The sequence below is a fragment of the Lepus europaeus genome, chromosome 6 (assembly GCF_033115175.1).
Source record: "Lepus europaeus isolate LE1 chromosome 6, mLepTim1.pri, whole genome shotgun sequence".
Classification (NCBI taxonomy): domain Eukaryota; kingdom Metazoa; phylum Chordata; class Mammalia; order Lagomorpha; family Leporidae; genus Lepus; species Lepus europaeus.
Genome location: NC_084832.1, coordinates 80,784,215 through 80,808,525, shown reverse-complemented (window position 1 = coordinate 80,808,525; position 24,311 = coordinate 80,784,215). Strand labels below are relative to the sequence as shown.

Below are 24,311 nucleotides of genomic sequence, written 5' to 3'. Positions count from 1 at the left end.
CAAAGGCTTCCTAACTCTGAATGGACTTTCAAAATGACAGACATGAAAAAGACTATCTGACTTGTACAAGAAGAAAAGAACCAAGGAATTACGACTGCTTTTAAAATAGCTCAGACAGGCCAGTGCTATGGCGTAGAAGGTTAAGCACCTGCTGCAGAACCAGCATCCCATATGGGCAAGCTCCAGCTGCTCCACTTCCGATCCAGCTCTCTGCTGTGGCCTAGGAAAGCATCGGAAGATGGCCCACATCTCGGACCCCTGCACCCACCTGGGAGACCCAGAAGAAGCTCCTGGCTTCTGGCTTCGGATCAGCTCAGCTCTGGCCATTCCAGTCATTTGGGGAGTGAATCAACAGATGGAAGACCTTTCTCTCTTTCTGGCTCTACCTCTCTCTGTAACTCTGCCTTTCAAATAAATAAAATAAATCCTTAAAAAAATAAATTAAATAGCTCAGAAAGAAATCTAAATATTGCTAGTTTCCTTTAGTGTGGCAACATTACTGTGTTACTGCTACTCAGGCTGTCCTTTTGTTTTAAGTACATTTCTTTTTCAGTGATATTTTGCTTTTTGTACAATCAACTTTTTTAACATAAAGGTAAATCTAATCTATTTTGATTTATTCTGATCAATGATGAAAGGCAGAGTTACAGAGGCAAAGGGATCTTCTATCCACTGGTTCACTCCCCAAATGGCTGCAATGGCCGGAGCTGGGCCGATCCAAAGACAGGAACCAGGAGCTTCTTCTGGGTCTCCCATGCAGATGCAGGGACCCAAGCACACTGACCACCCTCTACTGCTTTCTCAGGCCATAGCAGAGAGCTAGATCGGAAGTGGAACAGCCGGGTCTCCAACCGCGTCCATTTGGGATGCCGGCACTGCAGGCACTGGCTTTACCAGCTCCACCACAGCACTGGCCCCCAAGAGCTTATTATCTTCCACCTGATTTCGCTCTTCTGGTTATCATTCTTTTTCTTCACATCTTGTCTTTCCTATTTTCTGGCCCTCAGAGTCTGAATAATATGGTTTAAATTTCTGCTTGTTTGGAAGCCAGAAAACTCATTCTCATGTGAGTGTATATTTTCCTTATTTTTTAACATGCATATGTAATTTTAAATTTTTTTTTTCTTTTTCTTTTTTTTTTTTTTTTTTTTGACAGGCAGAGTGGACAGTGAGAGAGAGACAGAGAGAAAGGTCTTCCTTTTGCCGTTGGTTCACCCTCCAATGGCCGTCGCGGTAGCGCGCTGCGGCCGGCACACCGCGCTGTTCCGATGGCAGGAGCCAGGTGCTTCTCCTGGTCTCCCGTGGGGTGCAGGACCCAAGGACTTGGGCCATCCTCCACTACACTCCCTAGCCACAGCAGAGAGCTGGCCTGGAAGAGGGGCAACCGGAACAGGATCGGTGCCCCAACCGGGACTAGAACCCGGTGTGCCGGCGCCGCAAGGCGGAGGATTAGCCTGTTGAGCCACGGCACCGGCCAACATGCATATGTAATTTTAAATTTTTTAACAGTAACTGCTCCACTGACTCCTAAACAAGACTGAGACCCTTAATAAGTTCTAACTACCCACTGAATAACTCTTCTACCTTACCCATCTTGTTACTATCTTATACTTTTTAAAAATACAAGTAAATTTTTAACTATCAAGGTAATTAAACTTACCAAGATTTTTTATCAATTCCATTGTTTCTTAAATGCCCACAACTTTCCTCTGTATTTGCATTTCCTCAGGCTAAAACCATGCCTCAAAGATTATTTTAATGAGTCAGTGGGTAGACTGTCTTGGTGCTTCTATCTATCCCCCCTTCCTACTCTGCAGCCTCTTTTCTCACCGACCCTTCCATGCCAAACCACCCACACAACCTAAAAGTACCACACAAGAAATGACCACTCATTTTGCAAAGTTCCAGTCTTGTCTCCAAAGCTTTTTCCTGATGGCCTCTTCCTCAGAAATGACAACTTTCTCTTTCACATCTGCTTACCTTTACTTATACTAATAATTTTCAAAAATCTTCATGGCACTCCTCTGTTTTATATGCCTTTCCTTCTCTACTCTTAGCTTTAAAAAAAAAAAGTCTTTCCTTGCCACCCATGAAAAAACTCCCACCACTATCAGGCTGAAGCTTATCAGGTCACTAAGATCAAAGGCACTAAACTACAATCACAGGCAACACTAGTCTACCTCTACTAAAAGACCCTGGGAATGAAAGCACCCTTTCCCAGCAGAAACCCATGGCTGGTTCCTGCCCCAGAAGCCCTTTACCACTACAACAAACATCCAATTCTTGTTTTAAGCTGGAAATAAATTATAGGCAGGCAGGCAGCTTTAGACACGTGGAGTGCTGCAAGCTTACACATCACTCCAGACACGACACCGCTTTTCAGAAACAACTCACGTCTTTCTTACGGAGAAGGAACAGTACAGCACAGGCCTGTGAGCACCTCAAGCAGCGGAGCTCCACGCCATCACACGCGTCTCCTTCAGGAATTTGTGAAGGCAAAGACGCAAAGTTTTTTTTTCCCCCCAAAACAAATCAGTTATATAGAGCAACATGCTCACGCACTTCTAATACAACTGCTGAGCAGGACACAGTCAATGATCAAATCTTATACACATATGTGTGTGTGTGTGTCTATAGTGTATGTATTTTTGTGAACAGTACCAGCTCTCTGAGTTTTCAGTTCAGCAACCCATAATTCTTCCTAACAGGTGGCAGGTACACATTTCTGCTAAGACTGTGAAGGACTATCGAGGGAGGGCATTCAGTCTAGTGGTTAAGACCACCACACCCCACAATGGAGGGAGGGTGTTCAGTCTAGCAGTTAAGACCACCACACCCCACACTGGAGGGAGGGTGTTCAGTCTAGCAGTTAAGACCACCACACCCCACACTGGAGGGAGGGTGTTCAGTCTAGCAGTTAAGACCACCACACCCCACACTGGAGTACCTGGATTCAATTCCCAGCTCCCCAGCTTCGTGTTGATGCAGATCCTAGGAGGCAGCAGTGATGGCTCAAGCACCTGAGTTCCTGTCAGGCCAGCCCAGCCCCAGCCCAGCTCCAGTCATTACAGGCATATGGGGAGTGAACCGGCAGATGGGAGTTCCTGTCTCTGTGTTGTGTCTGTGTCTCCTTCTCTCTTCCCCCATTTCTCTGACTCTCAAGTTAACTCATTCATTTTTTTTTAAAAAGAGTACTGTGGAGATATTTAATGGTCCTCTTCCCGCCCATCAGATGGGGTAAGAGTACATTTTGGACAACATCTCAAGGTGGTAAGTGCACTGTCAGCCAAGAAGAGATACACTATTCCAGCAAAAGGGACAAAATAACTGGCCTCGGTAAACAACAGGAAAATCTGAAAGGGAATAAGGCCTGAAACTGATTTTAATACATACATCTTGTTCTAAGGATGACAAAAAGCCAATGTAGTGCTTTAGTATGAAACAAAGATTTTTTTACCTAAAATAGTCCCAATCTATCTAAACCTCTAAAACACACCTGAGAACATTACAAGTTAAATCAGTTATTTTTGTTCCCAAAATGAATAAAATTCTTTTACAAACTACTAAAGAAGAAATAAATCCACTTTCAGCTTTAATATTGTAATTGAATCTACAATTTCAAAATAAAGTAGTGCTTTCTGAGAAGCATATACTGCTAATACACTAGTGTGTTTTTTTAAAAAAAAAAATTATTTTATTTGAGAGACAAAGAGCTCCCATCCATGATTTAGTTCCCAAATGCTAGTAACAGACAGGAGCTCAGAACTCAATCCAGGTCTCTAATACGGATGACAGGAGCTCAGGAAGCAGGAGTCAGCAGCCAGAGGTAAGTGTGAAAGCCAGACACTCCAATACGGAACAGCACAGGCACTCTAGTCAGCTCCCAACTAATATTCCCATGATGACATGAACTGACATAACTGATTTCACAAAACAAATTTCAATTCTGGCTACAGATCAGCAGTGCCAGTGAGTACTTCTTACCATGCGGAGGGAGGCAAATCCCTTCAAAGTAACAGCCAACAGGACACAGGGATCACCACTGTCAGTCCTGTGAACTGGATGTTACTTTAATATCCATTCTACAAATAAGGAAACCATGGCACAAAGCAGTTTGTCCAAGTTCATACTTTCAGCTAGGAAAATAAATGTGGAACCCTGAAAAAAGAAACTGAAACATTTTTAATGGTATTGGCAAAGAAAAAGTTATCAAAAATAAGTGAATAGCTATGAGGATTAGGCTCTTAGTGACTAAAATAATATTATCACTAATCTCCAGTAACTGCTTTTAAAGTAAGAAAAATATGTTTACTTTAGATTAATTCTCAAAAAATTCTATGATTTTTTAAAAAGAAACCAGCAAACCAGACATAAATTAATAAAGTTTAATTCCATGTTCTCTATATTATCTAAAATATGAGAGCTCCAAAAATGAAGACAATGACATCAATAAGCATTCATAAAATCTCAAAGGATCAGGAAATACTCAATTTTTGATTTACAAAGAAACATATTAGGAACATTTACTCAAGACTGTCTCATCTAATCTATTTATTTCACAGATGAGAAATCAACTCAGAAAGTTTTAAAGATTTTCCCATATATACACATATCCAAACGTTAAAATATGCACCAGAATTTAACTGGATGATGCATCATAAAATGACATCTTGAGTTTCTGGAATAAGGCTACTTTAAGAAATTAAAATTAGACTATTTAAATTGGAAAAATTAAGGTTTCTGCAAGGGAACTGTACACATTATACAAAATGCTCTTTCCCAAGACAGTAAAATTTTAAGAGCACCAGAATAAATGTGGCTTAAAGACAAGAAGAAAGGAACTTGGAAAGTGACAAAAAAGGAGGTAGAGTCAATCTTTGGGAACCTGGCCAAAAAACTAGAATCATGTAAGACAACAAGATAGTTTGTGATAAAGTTTGGCTGGAATTAGTCAACAGAGTAGTAGGGTAGATAATTAACATGCTTTGAGATCTGTTATAAAAAGATTAGCCAGAGTGGAACGAGAAAGTCCCCAGAAAGTAAACAAAATCATCCGACATAAAATAGAACCAAAATACAAATACACACTTCACAAAACTGAACATGTGATTTTAAACTAGAGTTTTTAAGTACACTGTTTCAGATCTCAATATTCTTACCTTTACTTGGATAAACAAATGCCTAAAGTTAAAATAAACCCACCATCTCCTATAAAATCCCCTCTCATAATCACTAAATGCGGAGCCGCACTGTGGCGCAGCAAGTTAAGCTGCCATCTGCAATACAAGCATCCCATATTGGAGTGCCAGTTTCAGTCCTGGCTGCTCAGCTTCCAATTCAGCTCCTTGCTAATGCACGTAGGAAAGCAGCAGAAGATGGCCCAAGTGCCTGGGTTTTTGCCACCTACATGGAAGACCCATATGGAGTTCCAAGCTCCTGGCTCAACTTGGCCCAGCCACAGCTGTTATGGGCATTTGGAGAATGAACCAGCAAAAAGAAGTGCTGTCTTTTCTCTCTCTCAAACAAATCCTTTTTTAAAAAGTAACATTATTTTAAAAAATCATTAAGTGCATAACTTGTCAATGATCTAGTTAGTAACCTATCACTGTGCCTTTCTAATATTTCTCTAAATAAATCAACTTAAAGGGCTGGTGCTGTGGTGTAGCAGGTAAAGCCACTGTCTCCAGTGCTGGCATCCCATATGGACACCGGTTCAAGTCCCGGCTGCTCCACTTCTGATCCAACTCTCTGCTATGGCCTGGGAAAGCAGTAGGAGATGGCCCAAGTCCTTGGGCTCCTGCACCTGTGTGGGAGACCCAAAAGAAGCTCCTGGCTCCTGGCTCTGGATCAGCCCAGCTCCGGCCATTGCCGCCAACTGGGGAGTGAACCAGCGGATGGAAGACCTCTCTCTCTGCCTCTCCTTCTCTGTGTAACTGACTTTCAAATAAATAAATCAATCTTTTAAAAAAAAAAATCAGCTTAAAATATTAAACTCTCCATGCTTATCCTGAAACTGAGCTAATTTTTAAACTCACATTTTTTTTCCTTAAGATCTATTTATTTATTTGAAAGGCAGGGTGACACACAGAGAGCTTCCATCATCTAGTGCACTCCCCAAAACCCTGCACCAGCTAGGACCCAGTCAACAAAAGCCCAGTCAGTTGAAGCCTGAAGCCTTGAACTTCATCCAGGTCTCTCACATGCGTGGCTGGGACCGAAGTATTTGAGCCATCATCTGCAGCTTCTCAGGATGCGCCTTAGCAGGGAGCTGGATGGGAAGCAAATATGGGTGTTCCCAGAAGCAGCTTTACCCAAGGCACCACAACGCCCACTCCATGATAAACATTTAGGGAGAAACATGCAAAATTGTTTCTCAGGAGTAAGCTCAATTATGTTTTTCTTTTTAATCAAAGTAAATACACTAGGGGTAAATGTTGATTTTCTTCCAGCTTTCTTAGAGTTTCTCTATTTTCCATCATGAAAATGCCTCTTTTTTTAAAGTACAAAATGAATTTTGGCCGAATTCAGAAGATCAGCAGATTTAAATAAAAGTTGTACTTCTTCTGAATGTTCTCTGGTCACTAACAGTCCTTCAACCAATCATATGACAAAAAAAAAAAAAACTCCTTATTTTTGAGGTTTTCCTCCAACTCAAATTATTAACATTTACAGTAAAAGCAGAAAAAAATAGGAAAGTAAACAAATAACAATTCACATGTTCCTATCATAGAAGCACTGTTTTACTCAGAAAATATAAAAGCAAATGAAATGCTTTATTAAAAGAATCACATTTAATCTATTTCTTGAGAAGGAAAAGGAACTTTATTACTTAATATAATATTCTGACTACAAGAAGAGACTATTTCCCCGCACCCCTACCGAGCTTCCCCCTCCTCTTCTAGAATGATGGTAAGTTACACTAACCACACATCCTCTTCTCTGGACCCCAGTGAGACTCAGGCAGTGGTAGCATAAAGTTTCCCAAGTCGGGGCACTGTGCAGCCCCAGCTTTCAAGGGATACCCTGTCAGACTCACACAGCACCTAACTTGTGTCCTTGGCCTCATTAATAGCAGGTTTTTAGGGATCCAGCTCACGCCCTTGTGTTTGAGGGTGGGCATGCCTCTCCACCCTCCCCCTGCAACAGCCACTTCTGCTTCCAATCCCCCTCCACAACAAGGTCTTCCTCACCACGTCTCCCACCAGACACAGGCCAGCTGGCAAGCAACAGTAAGTAGCACCTGCCTCTGCCCACAGCCATGCCCGACCAGCAGGACTAACCCCAAATGCTGCTCTCCAACCTCCACCTCAGTTCCAAACCACAGCCCACTGAGGAAGAATTCTGCCACTTTTCCCATTATTTCACAATTACTGATTATAGTGAATATTAGGTAGCTATTCTGGGGCAGGCCCTGAAGCCTGAAGCCACTTAAAAGGCAAAACCAACACCATGTGATATTGAAAATGTATTATTTCACATACAAAAAGAAGCATTTCCAGAGATACCATCATAAATTTATTCACTGCAATCTGAAGGCAATCACTCACTGGGGTCAGACTATAATATTAACTTAAGAAACACCAATTTTTTGCTAATTTGCACACATAAGCAAAACAATAGTGATCTAAAATAAGACATATCAGAAGAGATTTTTTTTAACATAGTTACTTAACCCAATCAAAACATTAGAGACTTTCCTGGGAACCATACTTTGGCAAATGAGAGAATTATATAAACTTCAGGATTTATAGAATAAAATTTCAGCTAATCCTAAATGCTTTTACAGCTGCTGATTCTGAGACGCAACTTCTGCTTAAGCCACTACACACACAATATCTCATCACCCCTTAACCAAACTCACTTCTTAGAAATACGAGGGAAAATGGAGGACTTTGAGAAACTTTTTTCTTTGCAAAAGTTAGTGCTCCTGATAAAACTGCAAAAATAAATTATAGTCCTTCTCCTGAAAGCCCTCGCAACCTAACAAGAGATGAGGAAACTCTACAAGACAGTATGGTAGATGCTACTGAGATTACAAAAACACTGTGAATTTCTATGATGAGGAATGGGGAGGGGTGGTTTTGGACAGGGGCAGGGTTATTCAAGGAAGGCTACCTGTGTAAGAGACAGGTACACACTTGCCACACAAGGACAGGGTAGGGTGTTCCCAGCCTGGCAAAAACAGCATAGAGATAAGTAACTTCGCTGTTCTGGATTTTCAGTTTTGTAATTCTCACAAGATGCTTGACAGCTGCATTTAAAGAATAACTTATAACCTACTTCCAGAAATTCAGCACTATTTGGGAGGCCATTAGAATTTATTCAAATATGAATAGAGACACACCCAATTTTAATAGCACCTTTGGAACAGCCTCATTTGGCCAGGCATGGACATTTTGCCAACAATAAGTGCACCAATCTGCAATTAATGTACTGGGTGGAAGCCCTAGAAAGAGCCTCACAGTCTGACATTCTTCAGATCAGAATGCCACTGACACAATGTATGACCTTGCAAAGCTCTGTGCCTCATTTTCCTGAAGTGACTTCAGTAAATACACACACACACACACACACACAGAGAGAGAGAGAGAGAGAGAGAGAGAGAGAGAGAGAGACTTGAATAGTGTCTGCCTCCCTCGACTAGAAGGTAAACACATGAAAGCAGAAACTATGGGATCCCCAGCACTCAGCACAGTTTTTAGCACATGAATGAACAGTAAAGAGGATCACCCAATCCTGAAACCCTAGACTTTGACAATGAACTATGACCCCACAAGGTGCACACTCAGCCATTTGGCAAAATTATCACTGTCAAAGACTTAATTATCACATTCACTTTGAAATCGACAGGATAATAACTGGCGTGTCTACAAATAACAAGCTCACACCAACCTCGGAAATCGTTTTAATAGAGTCCCTTCACCAATGCGTTCCTCAAATGTAAATCGTGAGAAAGAACAAACACCCGTTTGGGGAAAGGGATTCTTCAATGACTCATTCTTCCACATGACTTCTTCCTTTTCCAGGGCAGATTTTAAGCCCACCTGATTTCGGCCATTTTTTGAGATTATTCCTCAACACTCAGAAGATAAACTGCCTCTTACAAGCATCTCTGCGACCTAACTGCTCACTCTAACTAGGGAGAGATTAGGTGCAAGGCTGCCCCGGGATCTCTTATGAATTGAGACGCATGAAAAAGAGCCCGTGAGACCAGGAACAGAAGACTTCACAAGTCTTCAGTACCATAACCACCAGGCTCACGTCGGAAAGAATAACTTTTTTGGGCGATGACTCATAAATTACGATCCCGACATATAGGCTCTTAAGGAGCTAATGAAAGGAAGTTGCCCCATCATGTGGAAAAATGCGGTCCTTCGGGCCAGGCACAGAAACACCAAGTTCTACATGCACCCAGAAAGCTTAACTGGAGACTCTGAAGGAGCATCCGCACTTCTCCCTTCAAGTCTGTTCAAAAGGCCCTAATGAAACAAATACCACCGCCCTTGCAGTCAGCCCCGCACAGGAACGCTGGCCGCCGCACACAGATGCGCCGGGGGATTAAAGTGAGCAAATGAGAGGAAAGCTGCTTTTCCGAGATTAACGTGGATGCCAGGGCCAAGCCTGACACCTGGACACACGCTGCAAACGGGGTTCCTCTGGGCGAGCAGGACACGCAGAGAACGGCCACGCCACTTATTTAAAGTTTCCACCTACACTCATACTCCCGGCGCCCCTGGCACGGGGTCGCACCCCCGGCCTGGCCACAGGCACCAGAAGCAAACCTACACTTGACTTCCGTCCACGCCTGGGCAGCAGCGAGCCTGCCCATCCCGGCCGGCCGAAACCCTTCCTTCCTGCCCGCAGACCCCCGCCCCCGCCGCCGACGCCCGGCCACACGGAAACGGAGACGGCGCGGCCCCGCGGCCCTGCCCCTGCGACCCCCAGCCCGCCGCCGCGCCCCCACAGGCCGGCTGCGCCCGGCAGAGACCGGAGCAGGGCGGCCGGGGCTCGCCAAGGCCGGTGGCCGCCCCCCGCCCCCCGGCCACGTCCAGCACGGCGATCGCCCCTCGCAGCCTGGCCCGCGGGGCGCCTCCCCTGCCGCGGGGGCCGCTCATCGCCCGCGCTCCCCGCCCGCGCGCCGTCCAACCGCCCCCGCCCGGGCCGCCCGCCCCCGCGCCAGGCCCCCGCCAGCGGAGCGGAGGGGCGGCGAGCAGGGCCGTCCGCCCGTCCGAGGAGTCCCGGGCCGCCCGCGCCGCACCTACCATGGTACAGATGGAGGCGAATTTGGAGACTGTCATTAGGATTTCCATCCGCCCAGCGCCATCTTCTACCCAATCACAGCGGCGGCGGCGGCAGCGGCGGCGGCGGCGGCCGGCGGGGGAGGAGGGAAGCCGGGCCGCCCGCTCGCACCGCAGCCCGCGGGCGGACCCCCGAGCCGCCGCGGACCCACGCACCGAGCCTGCTGGGCCGCCGCTGCCGTCGTCGCCGCCGGCGCTCAGGCACTCCCTGCCTCGGGCCCCAGCCCCCGCCTGCCGGCCGCCCGCCCGCCCCCGGCTCCGCCCCGGCGCAGGGCGCAGCCGCTGCCTCGGGGCCCGCGCCTGCCCGCGAAGCCTGCCGCCGCACACCCCGCCCAGCGCGCTGGGGAGCGGGCTCCGCCGAGGCCCTAATGCCCGGCAGCTGCGCGGCCCCGCGGCCCCGCCCCGCGCGCGCTCGGACCGCCCCGCGCGCGGCCCCGGCGCCGGAGCGCGAGCCCGGGGGCTCGGGCCCAGCCCCGCCCGGCGCGCGGCCGGGGGCGGAGCCCAGGGCGGGCGCGCCTCCTGTCCGCGTCCCGCGCGGTCCTAGAGCCTGAGGGCCGCAGAGCCCGGGCTGCGGGCGCCGAACCGGGTGGGGCGGCGGCGGCTGCCGCTGGGCGAATCCTGGAGCAGGGGTGACCCGACGCCCCCGAGCGCGGGGACAGTGAATCGGAAAATTGTGGGTGGAGAGAGAGAAAAGCTGCTCTTGTACAGTGAAGCTATCCCGGGGCTACGTCCCAAGTGCTAGGTTTGTTTCTTTTTTCAGAATTTGGGTGCAAACGCTGTAGCTTACAAAAAGGCTAGCTACATAAAAGCGAGGCAATAAACACAGTATGTTTGACTCTGAATTAAAAGGAAGGGTAAGTAGTGGGGGAGGGGAAGGGAGCGAGCCCTACCTGCCTGCCTGCCTGCCAACCTGTCGCTGTAAATTTAGAATATTTTTCCCGTGATCGGTAAATTGAGCTGCGAAGCGGAGAGGGTCTCAGCCCGACAGTGATGATGGTGTCACGGGAACAAGGAAAGCGAGCCCAGCAAAATGTCAGAGAGTCATACTTAAGCAGGGTTAGTTAGTGGGATGATAGCTCCTTCTTTATGCTACTTTTCTAAAAATTCGTACATGCACCCTGTTCTTCGTGTCTGGCAGCTCAGTTTTATTTTCTTTTATTTAAGAAAAGACTTCAGGTGGGTCGGGTAGCTTTGGATGTGATTGTTTGACAGATGAACTAGTGACGGGGTGCTTTTCTGGGGCTCGGGCATTTCAGCAGGGCTAACGGCCCGAATTCAGGCCGACCTCTAAAATTAGGTATAGATTCAAAGCCTTCGAACACCAAAACAAAGCGAGCTACGTTTGGATGAAGAATGGATTTCTGCTACATGAATGCTGTTTCCATAGTGATTCTGTTATAAGCTTGCTTGGGAGTGAAGAAATGCCGAGTGGGTGCAGCCGCGTGCCAAGGTGGCCCTCCTCATTCTCCAGTGCCTGCCTTCTGCGAGGTTAGGCACTCTCCCTTCTGCCTTTGATGCCGGGTTAGTGGCTAAGGCCGTGTTTCCACCTCTGTGCATTCATGTCTGTGCACCAAACAAGCCTAGGGAGGAAAGCCAAGAGGCAAGTCCTCTACCTCTCCCAGCGTCTCCCAGCCCCTGGACGCCGTGTGGAAGACAGCTGAATTCCCAACGAATGCCATGGTTCCTAACTGCAGAGTCTCCCAATGGCTTATCTGCCCAAACAAAAAGCACTGTGCTAACCAAATAGAAGAGCTTCAGCTCCAGCTCATTTCCTTGCTTGTGTCCTGGAGCTATCGAGGTATATTCTGTAGCTTATGTATTCAGAAGAACCCCCAAGGCTCAATTGTACACAAAGTCAATTTTTGCTAGGCACAAGAAAGCTCTTTGTAAAACTGAAACAACTGGGCCTGACACTGGGCATAGTGGGTAGAGCCGCCGCCTGTGGCTCTGGCATCCCATATAGGTGCCAGTTGGAGTCCTAGCTACTCCCACTTCTAATCCAGCTCCCTGCTAATGTGCCTAGCAAAACAACGGAAGATGGCCCACATGCTTGGGCCCCTGTACCCACATGGGAGACCTGGAAGAAGCACCTGGATCCTGGCTTCAGATCAGCCCAGCTCTGGCCATTGTGGCATTTGGGAAGTGAACCAATAGATGGATGATCTCTGTCTCTGTAACTCTGCCTTTCTTTCTTTTTTTTTTTTTTTTTTTTTTTGAGATTTATTTATTTAATTGAAAAGCAGAGTTAGAGGCAGAGGCAGAAAGAGAGAGAGAGAGAGGGCTTCCATTCACTGGTTCACTCCCCAGATGGCTGCAATAGCCAGAGCTGGGCCGATCTGAAGCCAGGAGCCAGGAGCCACCTCTAAGTCTCCCAAGCTAGTGCAGGGGCCCAAGGATTTGTGCCATCCTCCACTGCTTTCCTAGGCCATAGCAGAGAGCTGGATCAGACGTGGAGCAGCTGGGATTCAAACTGGCGCTCATATGGGATGCCGGCACTGCAGGCAGTGGCTCTAACTGCTACGCCACAGCACAGGCCCCAGCACAGTGTTTTAAAATGCTTTCATCCAGGCTGGCGCCGCAGCTCACTAGGCTAATCCTCCGCCTTGCGGCGCCGGCACCCTGGGTTCTAGTCCCGGTCGGGGCACCGGATTCTGTCCCAGTTGCCCCTCTTCCAGGCCAGCTCCCTGCTGTGGCCAGGGAGTGCAGTGGAGGATGGCTCAAGTGCTTGGGCCCTGCACCCCATGGGAGACCAGGAGAAGCACCTGGCTCCTGCCATCGGATCAGTGCGGTGCGCTGGCCGCAGCGCGCCAGCCGCGGCGGCCATTGGAGGGTGAACCAATGGCAAAAGGAAGACCTTTCTCTCTGTCTCTCCCTCTCACTGTCCACTCTGCCTGTCAAAAAAAATAAATAAAAAATAAATAAATAAAATGCTTTCATCCAAGTACTTACACAACCCTGCACCCCCCACCCAGTTCCTCACAAGCTACTTCATTGTTTGTTATTCATCCTGTCTCCAGTTTTCCATGGGTCACTTCACATATGTCTCCCTTCTCCCTGAAGTCGTGTGTACATTTGCTCCAGCTCATATTAAACAGTGAAGGTTTGTTTGCGAGGGGAGGAAAAGGAAATGGTGAGGAGGGGAAAGAGGGTAGGGGTGAGACATCCATGTTTACAGATATCAAGAACTAATCATGTATAAGCACTTTTTCCAACCACTGAAGTGGTGGTATGATTATCCCCACTTTCTAGATGAAGAAATCTTTGGAACTAGATCCAGAAACCATACTTTGCCTACTCTGCTATCCCAGCTTTTCTTTTTTAAAAAGAGTTATTCTTATTTGAGTAAGCAGTTACAGAGTCAGAGGAGAAATGGAGAGAAAGAGGTCTTCTATCCATTGGTTTACTTCCCAAATGATCAACAATGGCTATTGCTGGGCCAGGCCAACACCAGGAACCCAGAACCCAATCCATGTCTAAAAAATGGATGGTAGGGGTCCAGATACTTGGGCCATCATCTACTACCTTCCCAGGCACATTAGCAGAGAGCTAGATTGGAAGGAGAACAGCTGGGACTCAAACTTGCATTCATATGGGATGCCAGCATCACAGGGGGCAGCTTAACCCACCACATCACAATGCTGGCCCTGTATCAGCTTTTGTAAAGGTACCTCATTTGGGGAGCCAATGTTGTCACGCAGCAGATTGGGCCACCACTTGCAATGCCATGAGTTCTGGGTTCCTGGCTTTGGCCTGGCCCAGCCCTGACTGTAGCAGCCATTTGGGAAGTGAACCAGCAGATGAGAGATCACTCTTTCTCTTTCTCTCTTTCTCCTCTTTCTCTTTCTCTTTCTCCCTCTCCCTCTCCCTCTCCCTTTTTCCTTCTTCTTTCCCTCTTCCTCTCCCTCTGTCACTCTGCCTGTAAAATAAATAATTTTTTAAGTACCTCATTTTAATTCTGGCAAGTGAATTAAGAGGCACTGAGCCTTTGGGATTTGCATGTAGGTTTTAGGTCCAAAATATACTCCAATAGATGTTCCTTCTCTCATTTCCCTCATCTAGAAGATAAAGATGACATAATTATGTTACTAGAATAGAACATGGAGATCTGTTTAAGAGATTGCCTGGCACTAAACACAAAGTGTAGAGATTCAAATGGACATTCAATGTCCACATTTTCAAAGACAGGTTGGACAAATACAGCCCAAGAGGACTGCCAGTCTGCCCTCTCATATTTAATGAGCCACTGCTATGTGCCAGCCACCTAATTGGTACTTTAGATGCGTATCCTAATGTGACTCTTGCAATGTGACTTTAGAGATGGATCGTTTTGTGTTTTGCACAGCATTCACCATGGCTGACCAGCAGGTGCAGGGCCAAATCCACACCCAGACACTCTGACTCTCAAATCCATGGTCTCTCTTCTTCACCACCCTGCCTTAGTTTTCCTTTCTAACTTTTATTTATTTTCAGTTCACTTCAGATACAGATCTTCCATCTACTGGTTCACTCCTCAAATGCCCACAACAGCCATGTCTGGGCCAGGTCAAAGCCAGGATCCTAGAACTGCATCCAGGTCCCTGATGTTTGGATGGCTGGGACTCAAGTAATTGAGCCATCATCTGGGGCTATCTAGGATGCACATTAGCAGGAAATTGGATCAGGCGTGGAGTAGCCAGGAATCAAACCATGTACCCTGATAGGGGAAGTGGGTGTCCCGAGCAGCAACTTAAGCTACTGTGCCTAAGCCTCCCCCCACACCCATCAGCATCTTAACTGCTGAGTCAAATGCTCACCCACCACCCTGCCTCTTCCCAGTTGAATGAATCTGCTTGGTGGTATTAATATCATCCAGCCACCCAGCAGTAAATGTCAATCAAATCAATGATTTTCTAATGCTTTCAATCAACAACGCAGTGACTTACTTTTCAAGGCTGACTTCCAGTTCAGAAGAGTAGAGTCGAGTCATCTGCACAATGAACACTTGCCTGACATATGCTAGGCAGGATGGCGTGTGGCCAGTAGGTCTAAAATTTTGGGACATATGTTGGGATGCAAGGGGCTAAGCTGCTGCTTGGGACACCATATAAGAGTGCCAGTTCATGTCCCAGCTACTCTGCTTTTAATCCAGCTTCCTGCTGACACATCCTGGGAAGCAGCAGATGATGACTCAGAGAAACATGGCTGGAGCTCCTGGCTCCTGGCTTCAGCCTGATCCAACCCTGGCTGCTGTGGACATTTAGAGAGTGAATCAGCAAGTGGAAGATCCTTTTCTCCCTGTGTCTCTCTGTCTCTCACACACACATTCTCTCTCTCTTTTGATCTGCCTTTCAAGTAGATAAAAATAAATAAATAAAATGTTGTCATTATTTAAATACAGGCTTAAAAGAAGGCCAAAGATACAACTCTGTTCTCTTTTTAAAACTGCATTGTGAGTTCATTCATTCAGACAGATGTCTGTTGATCAGCTACAGATGAATAAGGAAATCTGTGTTTTCAGAAAGGACACAGTCCATTGGAGTGAACAGAAGATTTTTATGGAAAATGAGCAGAGAGCCTGAAGAACCAAATGCTACCAGCCCTAAGGACAGTGGGCACAGCTCTGCCTGCAGAAGGGACAAGCTGAGGACAGCTTTGCAGTCTGGAAGATCAGGATGAAGAAGAGTGGGGGTGTGGTGCTGGGACAGGCCCACGGGCTCCCAGCACATGGAAAGCTGTGATAGAGAACAGCTCTAGGAATGTGGGTTGTGTCTGAGGCTTTTGCAGGGAGTTTGTAGAGATAAGTGTAGAACATCAAGGGGACAATCCAGCCCACAGGGACACTGGCCAAGGTCATGGTCTCTAGGATCTCTGCTATAATAAGTGGTGGAATGTGTATATCTTAAAAACCTGTTCCTTGAGGTGGGCACTTGTATAGCAGTTAAGACATCTCCTCTTGGGATGTCTCCATTCCATACCAGAGTACCTGGGTTCAAGCCTCAGCTCCACTTTTGATTCTAGCTTCTTGCTTATGTATACCCTAGGAGGCAGCAGCTGATGGCTCAGGCACTTGGGTCCCTGCCACCCACACTGAAGACCCATGATTGAGTGCCAGGCTTCTGGCTTTGGCCTGACTGAGCTCCAGCAGGCATTTGGAAAGTGAATCATCAATGGAAGATCTCTATCTGTCTCTGTATCTCTCTGACTCTCTGCTTCTTAAATAAAATGAAAATAAATACATAAAAATTTTCAACCTGTTTCTTGTTCCTCATAGTACCAATCTGAAATCCCAGTCTTGCAATTCACTGAGACTAAGCATAACACAACATTTTGAGGAACTATCAAACCAGCGGGTTTATCACCGGGAAGAAAACTTTGTCTCCTGACGAGCACAGATACAAACCAGGACATTTTCTTTGGTACTCAGCACCCCAGTGAGCAGGCTCAGACAGAGAAGACAAACGATGCTAGTGAGGATAATGCAATCACTTCAGCTACCTAGAACAAGTTCAGAACTGGCTGAGCTTACCTTGAGAAGTGGATACTTTTTCAAATGCTTTCATCAGCCACTCTTTTCTTCTGCAAACACACACACACAGAGCCACAAAGCATAGAACACACTGACACCTTGGACGCAAGCATGATCCTTTCTGGTCATTACATTGTCCGACGATGTATATCTGGATTCCAGATATTTAGTGAAATGTGTCTGAGTACCTCTGACTTGTGTTTGTGGTAGACACTTAAGGAACAATAGCCTGCCTTTCTAAAGTTTTCCATATAGTTGGAGAAGATGTGTACACTAACAACTGTAAAATAGACAAGTTCCAACTTTATGATTTATAGTATTACAAGGGCTCAGAGAAAGTCAGTGGTTGTTTATGGTATCAACCAGGGATGAGCATTTTGCCTAGTGGTTAAGATGCCCATGTCCCCTACAGAGTGCCTCGGTTCAAGTCCCACCTAAGCCCCTGATTCCAGCTTCACACCAATGCAGACACTGGGAGGCAGCAGTGATAGCTCAAATAGTTGGGTCCCTGCAATACCATGTAGAAGACCTGGGTTAATTCCCAGCTCCCAGCTTTGGATTGGCCCAGTCCCACCTGTTGTAGACATTTGGGGAGTGATCCAAGGGATAGAGCTCTCTGTCTCTGTTTCCGTCTCTCTGTCTAAATAAGATATATATATATATATATATATATATATATATATATGCTACCACATCTCTTCCCCCCTACCGCGTCCTTCTCCTTCTTCTCTCTCCTCCTATTCCCCATTTTCCTTCTCTTCCTATCTTTCCAGCTTCATCCCATACCCATCTCCCCTCATCCACTGTATTCTTCTGTCTTGTTCCTCAAATACCAATAAGCTCCTTGGCACCTCTGAGCCTTGGCACTGGCCATTCCTTCTTCCTGGAATGCTCTTAGCATAGTAGTTCAGACCTCTACTCACATGTCACCTTCTCAAGTAAACCTTGCCTGACATCTGGTACATTCTTCTTGGAATAAGTTCATGGACACTGGGAGCTTTTCCATTTGTTAGCTCTGTCCCTAATGCCTACAAAAGAGCAGTGCTCAATAAACATTTGTAACTGAATGAACTAAAACTGATAAACACAAACACCTAACTCCAACTCCAGAATGATGTCCAACTCTAGAGTATATAAAAATAAAATAATTCTGGAGTTAGTGTTGTGGCACAGTGGGTTAAGCTGCCACCTGCAACTTCATCACCTCATACCAGTGCACAAGTTCGAGTCCCAGCTGCTCCACTTCCAATCTAGCTCCCTGCTAATACACCTGGGAAAGCAGCAGAAGATGGCCCAGGTACTTCGGGTCCCTGCCCCTCATGTGGGAGAGCCAGATGGAGTTCTGGGCTCCTGACTTTGACCTGGTCTAGCCTTGACTGTTGTGGGTATTTGGGGAGTGAACCAGCAGATGGAAGATCTCTCTCCCCCTCTGTCACTCTGCCTTTCAAATAAATAAATAAAGCTTTAAATAAAAAAAGAAATAATTCTGATACTCAGCAGAGTTTCCTGAATCTTCTCTAATGAACGTAGTGAAGTTGAAGGCTCCCACAGCATGAACACACTGTTTGCCTGCTTCAGACTGTCAGGTTGTAGTCCCCCTTTTCTCCCCAACTTTTGTTCAGCTTGAATGAGAAAGTTCCTAAGAAAAGGAAAAGGAAACAGCAATAACAACCAAAAACAACCAGCACAACCTCCCCTGGACTCCAGTACCTTATTTGCACACTCAGCATTATTGTCTGTGAAGAAGCAGTGTCTGCCTGCCCACTCCCGCCCACCTAACTTCTCAGATTTTTCAGAGTGGTTTTTCTGTGTGCTTTTGCAGAGATGAACCATATGTAAAAGCTTTTTTGCTGTCACTTTCACATGTAGATTTTCATCTTAGCACCCACAAGGCCTCCTTGCCCCTTGGCCATCCCCAGCTTACTGAGGGCATTTTGTGAGCAGCCGTGTGTCACCTTGGGAGTTTCCTGAAATGCTCAAGCCGCAGCCCCAGCTGAGAGAGAAACAGGTAAGGAGCCCACTTCTTCTTTTCGTAAGAAAATACCCTATTAAAACAGCTAACCACAATAATGTTACATAAAAGCAAAAATTCCAGAATATATTTAGCATAATGAAACTCTCATCAATAAGAACAAGGTGGTTTCCTTGAATCAAGGAAGTAGCAGTGGGTGAACTAGGGGATAAAATGCAAAAGAATTTTTACTTTGTCCCTTTTTATACTTTTTTCTTCTTCTTTTTTTTTTTTTTTTTTTTTTTTGTTTTTGACAGGCAGAGTGGATAGTGAGAGAGAGAGAGAGACAGAGAGAAAGGTCTTCCTTTTTGCCGTTGGTTCACCCTCCAATGGCCACTGCGGCCGGCGCATCTCGCTGATCTGAAGCCAGGATCCAGGTGCTTCTCCTGGTCTCCCATGCGGGTGCAGGGCCCAAGCACTTGGGCCATCCTCCACTGCCTTCCCGGACCATAGCAGAGAGCTGGCCTGGAAGAGGGGCAACCGGGATAGAATCTGGCGCCCCGACCGGGACTAGAACCCGGTGTGCCGGCACCACAAGGCAGAGGATTAGCCTGTTAAGCCATGGTGCCGGCCTCCCTTTTTATACTGTTATATGAGTTTTGAACTGTGTGAATGCATTGCAAAATTTAAATTATTTTTAAAAGTTAAAAGAGAATTTATGTAACAATATTTAAAATTACTAGGGCACAAATTATACATTTATTTATTAAAAAGATAGAGTCAAAATGGAGAGAGAAACAGAGGTTTTCCATCCACTGGTTCACTCCCTAAATGGCCACAATGGCTGGAGCAGGGCCCATCTACAGCCAGGAGCCTGGAGCTTCTTCCAGGTCTCCCACATAAAACATTTGGGCCATCCTATACTGCTTTCCCAGGTGCATTAGCAGGTGCATTAGCAGGGATTGGAAGTGGAGCCAGGATGTGAACTGGTACCCATATGTGACGCCTGCTTTACAGGCAGTGGTTTAACCTGCTGCACCACAACAGCCTCAATTTTCTTCTTGTTTTAAAGATAATGTTGTATGGGGCCTGTGTTGCAGTGGATTAAGGTATGGCCTGTGATGCCAGCATCTCAGACGAGTTCCCTGCTAATGCTCTTGCTACCCACATGGGAGACCAGGATGGGGTTCCAGGCTCCTGGCTTCAGCCTGGCCCAGCCCTGGCCCAGCCCCTGGCCCTTGGTGACATCTGGAGGGAGTGAACGGCAGATGGAAGACCTCTCTCTCTCTCTCACCCGCCCCCTTCTCTGTTGGCTCAGACTCTGACACCAGTCTCTACACATGGACTAAAGGGCGAGCATTTATTTGCCTGCTCTAAGAGGGCTAGCCACAGGTTATTTTTCCTTCACTGTCAAAACAAAGAAGTTATGGGGGAAGTGAGAAGTAAAGAGAAGGGAAGTGAATCCAGAAATTTCTTTCTGTCCCCATGTTTCTTGAGATCCAACAGAAAAAGAGGTGGATGATCATCAGTCCGTCCCAAGGTCCTAGGGTCACGTGACCATCATCACATGATCACATGTGCCTCACTTGTCCATGAGAAATCCTGTAGCTGACTTTTCCCCAACAAATGAAGGGCCCTTGTCCTAAGCACCTCTCCATCTTAACCTTTTCTGGGACTTTTTTAAAAGAGAGGTTTGCTTTAGCCTTTCCCAATTCCCTCTTGTCAATTCTGTTAGGTGTGGTATGCACTGAAAATCATTTTTTAAAAAATGATAACACCTATAGGAGTAGGTATATTTGTTTTCTGGCATACAGCTTGAGGACATACAAATGACAGATGTTACCAAAAAAATGTAAATAGGTCTTCCAGGTAACAGGGAAAGGCACATCTCTCTACAGCTCAAGCCCAGAGCTGCTTCTCCTCTCTGCTGCTGCTGGGGTAGGCGGCTAGGAGTTCCTCATTTTAAGGATTCTGTTGTTGAACATTCCTGTGAATAGGAAATGGACAATAAAATAACGGACAGAGAAAAGTCAAAGTTACTAAGTCTCTGTACAACTTCTGGTTGACACCTGAGATACTAGAGGGTTTCAAGTCAAGGATTAGGATGTCTGGGACTTGTATTGTGGCTAAGTGAGCTAGGCTACAGCCTACAACACCACTATCCCATATCGGAACCATGGCTGCTCTGCTTCCAATCCAGCTCCTGGCTAATGCACTTGGAAAAACAGTGGAAGGTGGTTCAAGTCTAAGTTCTTGGGCCTTTGCCACCAATGTGGGAGAACCTGATGAAGCTCTGGACTCTGGGTTTCAGCCTGGACCATCCCTGACCTCTATGGCCATTTGGGGGACTGAACCAGCAGATGGAAGAGCTCTCTCTCGCTCTCACTCTCTCTCTCTCTCTCTCTCTGAATTAGGGTCTTAGATTGCTTGACTGAATTACACAGTTACACACAGGATGTCTGGGGTATGATCCTGCTCCTTCACCCCCCTTGGCCCCAGTTTCTTCATTAGCCAGTGGGGAAGCCCCTTCCCTCAGCAGGCTGTTGGGAGCATTAAATGACCCAGTATCCACATCAGCACCAGCCCAGGTCCACAGGACAAAGGAGAGAAAAGGAATGTGTGATTATTCACTTGGAAGCTTTCCTTTTCCTAACAACACAACCCAGTCAAAATTGCTGGGGATTCTTGGATTCAAAAAATAGTTAATGCCCAGCTGCAATAAGGCAGAAAGAATCCAAGTGCCCACCGTCAGGCGAGTTGATAAACAAAATGTAGTGTATCCATACAAAGGCATATCATTCAACCTTGAAAAAGGAGGAAGTTTTAACACAGGCTTTGGATATTGCACTGAATGAAACAAGCCAGTCACAACGTGACTGATCCTGGTTGCCTCCACTCATAGGAGGTTCCTAGAGGCCTCGAGTTCTTAAAGACACAAAGCAGAATGGTGGCTGCCAGGAGCTGAGGGAGAGAGTAGAGTAGGTAATTTATGTTTTATGGGTACAGTTTCTTTTTTTCATTATTTGACAGAGTTAGATACTGAGAGAGAGAGAGAAAGAGAGAAAGGTCTTCCTTCTGTTGGTTCACCCACCAAAATGGCCACTATAGCCGGCATTGCGCCAATCCGAAGTCAGGAGCCAGGTGCTTTCTCCTGGTCTCCTATGTGGGTGCAGGGCCCAAGCACTTGGGCCATCCTCCACTGCCCTCCTGGGCCACAGCAGAGAGCTGGACTGGAAGAGGAGCAACTGGGACCAGAAACCGTTGCCCATATGGGATGCTGGTGCATGCCGCAGGCGGAGGATTAACCAAGTGAGCCATGGCACCGGCCCCGTGGGTACAGTTTCAGCTTTGCAAGATGGAAAGTGTTTTGGAGATGGTAGTGGTGAGGGTTGCACAGCAGCATAAATGGACTCAGTGCCCTTGAACTGTACATGAAAATGACAGAAAAATAATAAACTCTATTATCTGAGTCTTCAGAGGAAGGCGACAGGCAGTTTAACAATAGCACTAGAGGGCTAGACTTGGGACAAGCCCTGCACACTTTCAGTGTGTCAATTTATTCATAAACCAGAAGCCAGTGCCTTTTAAGAGTGTGGTAAAAGTGCCAAGGCACAGAAGAAAGGGTGGATATCTCTAACGAAATTTTCACAGATCATTTGCTAAGCCACACTGCCAAGCCTTGCTATTCTTTTAAAATCTAAGCGTGTCCTTAACCCACTGTGCCACAATGCTGGCCCCACACTCTTTAAAACCTTATAGTAGAGTTTGTAAACAATATTTCAAAAGTTGTCAGATTTTCTTTCCTTGTTTAAATGCTGTTTCCTCTACTTGCTGATCCACACGGTGTAAGACCGGGGTCGGGAGGTAGGGTGAGGTGGGGAGGGAGGTGTGAAGCGAGCAGACACATGAAGGCAGAAAGCACAGCATTGCAAAGGCCCCACAGTGGAAACGCTCCAGGCACCTTAGAGGAACAGCAAGGCCGTCAGACTGTAGGGAAGCAAACGCAGGAGAGGGTAGCAGGGATCAGAAAGGCGGCAGGGGAATCTGGTGGTGTCAGACCTGGGCCGTTGGGAGTGTGATGAGATGTGTCTGCATCATCACTGTGTCCCAGGACGGGGCTGCCTTGGCCCCTGCTCAAGACTGAATTTATTTCCGAAGAGTGACCACAAGCTTTTCAGTGGAAAATGAACAGAATCTGGAGATGATGGTAGGAAGACCTGGCTCTCCATTCCTGAGAACAATCAACCTTTAAAGAATCAATGTTGTTCTCCGTAGGGGACACCAGGAACCTCCACAGGGAGCACCTTTTCTTGCCAAGAGTCTGCATGATGCCTTAAAATTTTCTAAAGAACCAGAATTAAGAAATGAAGTAGACACGCCTTGGATAGAGGGAGGCAGCTCTGTGTATATGGAATCCATGGATCAGCCAGGTCATCTTAGACTATTTGTGACAAGGATCATGCCAGAATTTGAAAGTGACACCTTTTTTCCAAATCTATTCAGAGAAATATAAACTTCTCCCAGAGTACCCAAGAGTCCTGATTTCCAGCAGGAGAAGGGTGTTAAGTACAAGCTTGGAGTATATAAAAAGAATAAGTAATAGGGGGCGGCACCGTGGCTCACTTGGTTAATCCTCCGCCTGCGGCGCCGGCATCCCATATGGGCACCAGTTCTAGTCCTGGTTGCTCCTCTTCCAGTCCAGCTCTCTGCTGTGGCCCGGGAGGGCAGTGGAGGATGGCCCACATGCTTGGGCCTCTACAACTGCATGGGAGACCAGGAAGAAGCACCTGGCTCCTGACTTCGGTTTGGCGCAGCGCCTGCCGTAGTGGCCATTTGGGGGGTGAACCAACAGAAGGAAGACCTTTCTCTCTGTCTCTCTCTCTCTCTCTCACTGTCTATAACTCTACCTGTCAAATAAATAAAAAATAAAATAGAATTAAAAAAAGAAAAGAATGAGTAATGTGCAGGTGCTTCCTGATTTATTTCAAGTTGTACCCCCCCCTTCCTCTAAAAGTTACAGATTTGGCATCAGAAAATAAAAAATACCTTCATTGAAAAAGAAATCTAAGCCTGTCACATGAGAGCATGGGGCTAATGTGTTAAAGCAAGTTCCCCAGAAGCACTAATTGTCACAGGAGATGGTTAAGTGAATGTTGGTGCATCCAGACAGCTGAGGAAAATGCTGAAGCCTGAGCTAAGTATATATGTCTTGGCCCATAATCTATTGTTTTGTGGAAAAGAAATGGCAGGGGTAGGTCTGAGTGATCCTTGCTCGGGTTCCTGACTCCAGCTCCCTGGGAGGCAGCAGATAAGGACTCAAGTGATTGGGTTTCTGTCATCCACTTGGGAAACCTAGACTGAGTTCCTGGCTCCCAGCTTTGGCCTGGCCTGGCCTGGCCATTTTGGGCACTTAGCGAGATCTCTCTTTCTCTCTCTCTTTCTCTCTAACTCTCAAATAAATAAATAAATTTGAAATATTTTAAATGAAAAGAAACAGAAAGACTCAAGATGATTTGTAAGATAATAGGGATAATTTATACCCAATATTTGCAAAGTT

The 24,311-nt window shown here is 46.5% G+C and overlaps 1 protein-coding gene and 1 pseudogene across 1 annotated transcript in view; one reads left to right on the top strand and one right to left on the bottom strand.

Annotated features, from left to right (window-relative positions):
- Positions 1 to 10,429, bottom strand: part of USP12 (ubiquitin specific peptidase 12) — a 106,011-nt gene extending 95,582 nt beyond the window's left edge. Inside the window, exon 1 of the mRNA XM_062194444.1 lies at positions 10,263 to 10,429. Coding sequence (XP_062050428.1) covers positions 10,263 to 10,310 — 48 coding nt within the window. The 5' untranslated portion in view covers positions 10,311 to 10,429. The remainder of the gene's footprint in view (positions 1 to 10,262) is intronic.
- A 4,873-nt stretch (positions 10,430 to 15,302) lies between these two features.
- LOC133762131 (dihydrofolate reductase-like) lies at positions 15,303 to 23,354 on the top strand (annotated as a pseudogene).
- The last annotated feature ends 957 nt before the right edge of the window (positions 23,355 to 24,311 follow it).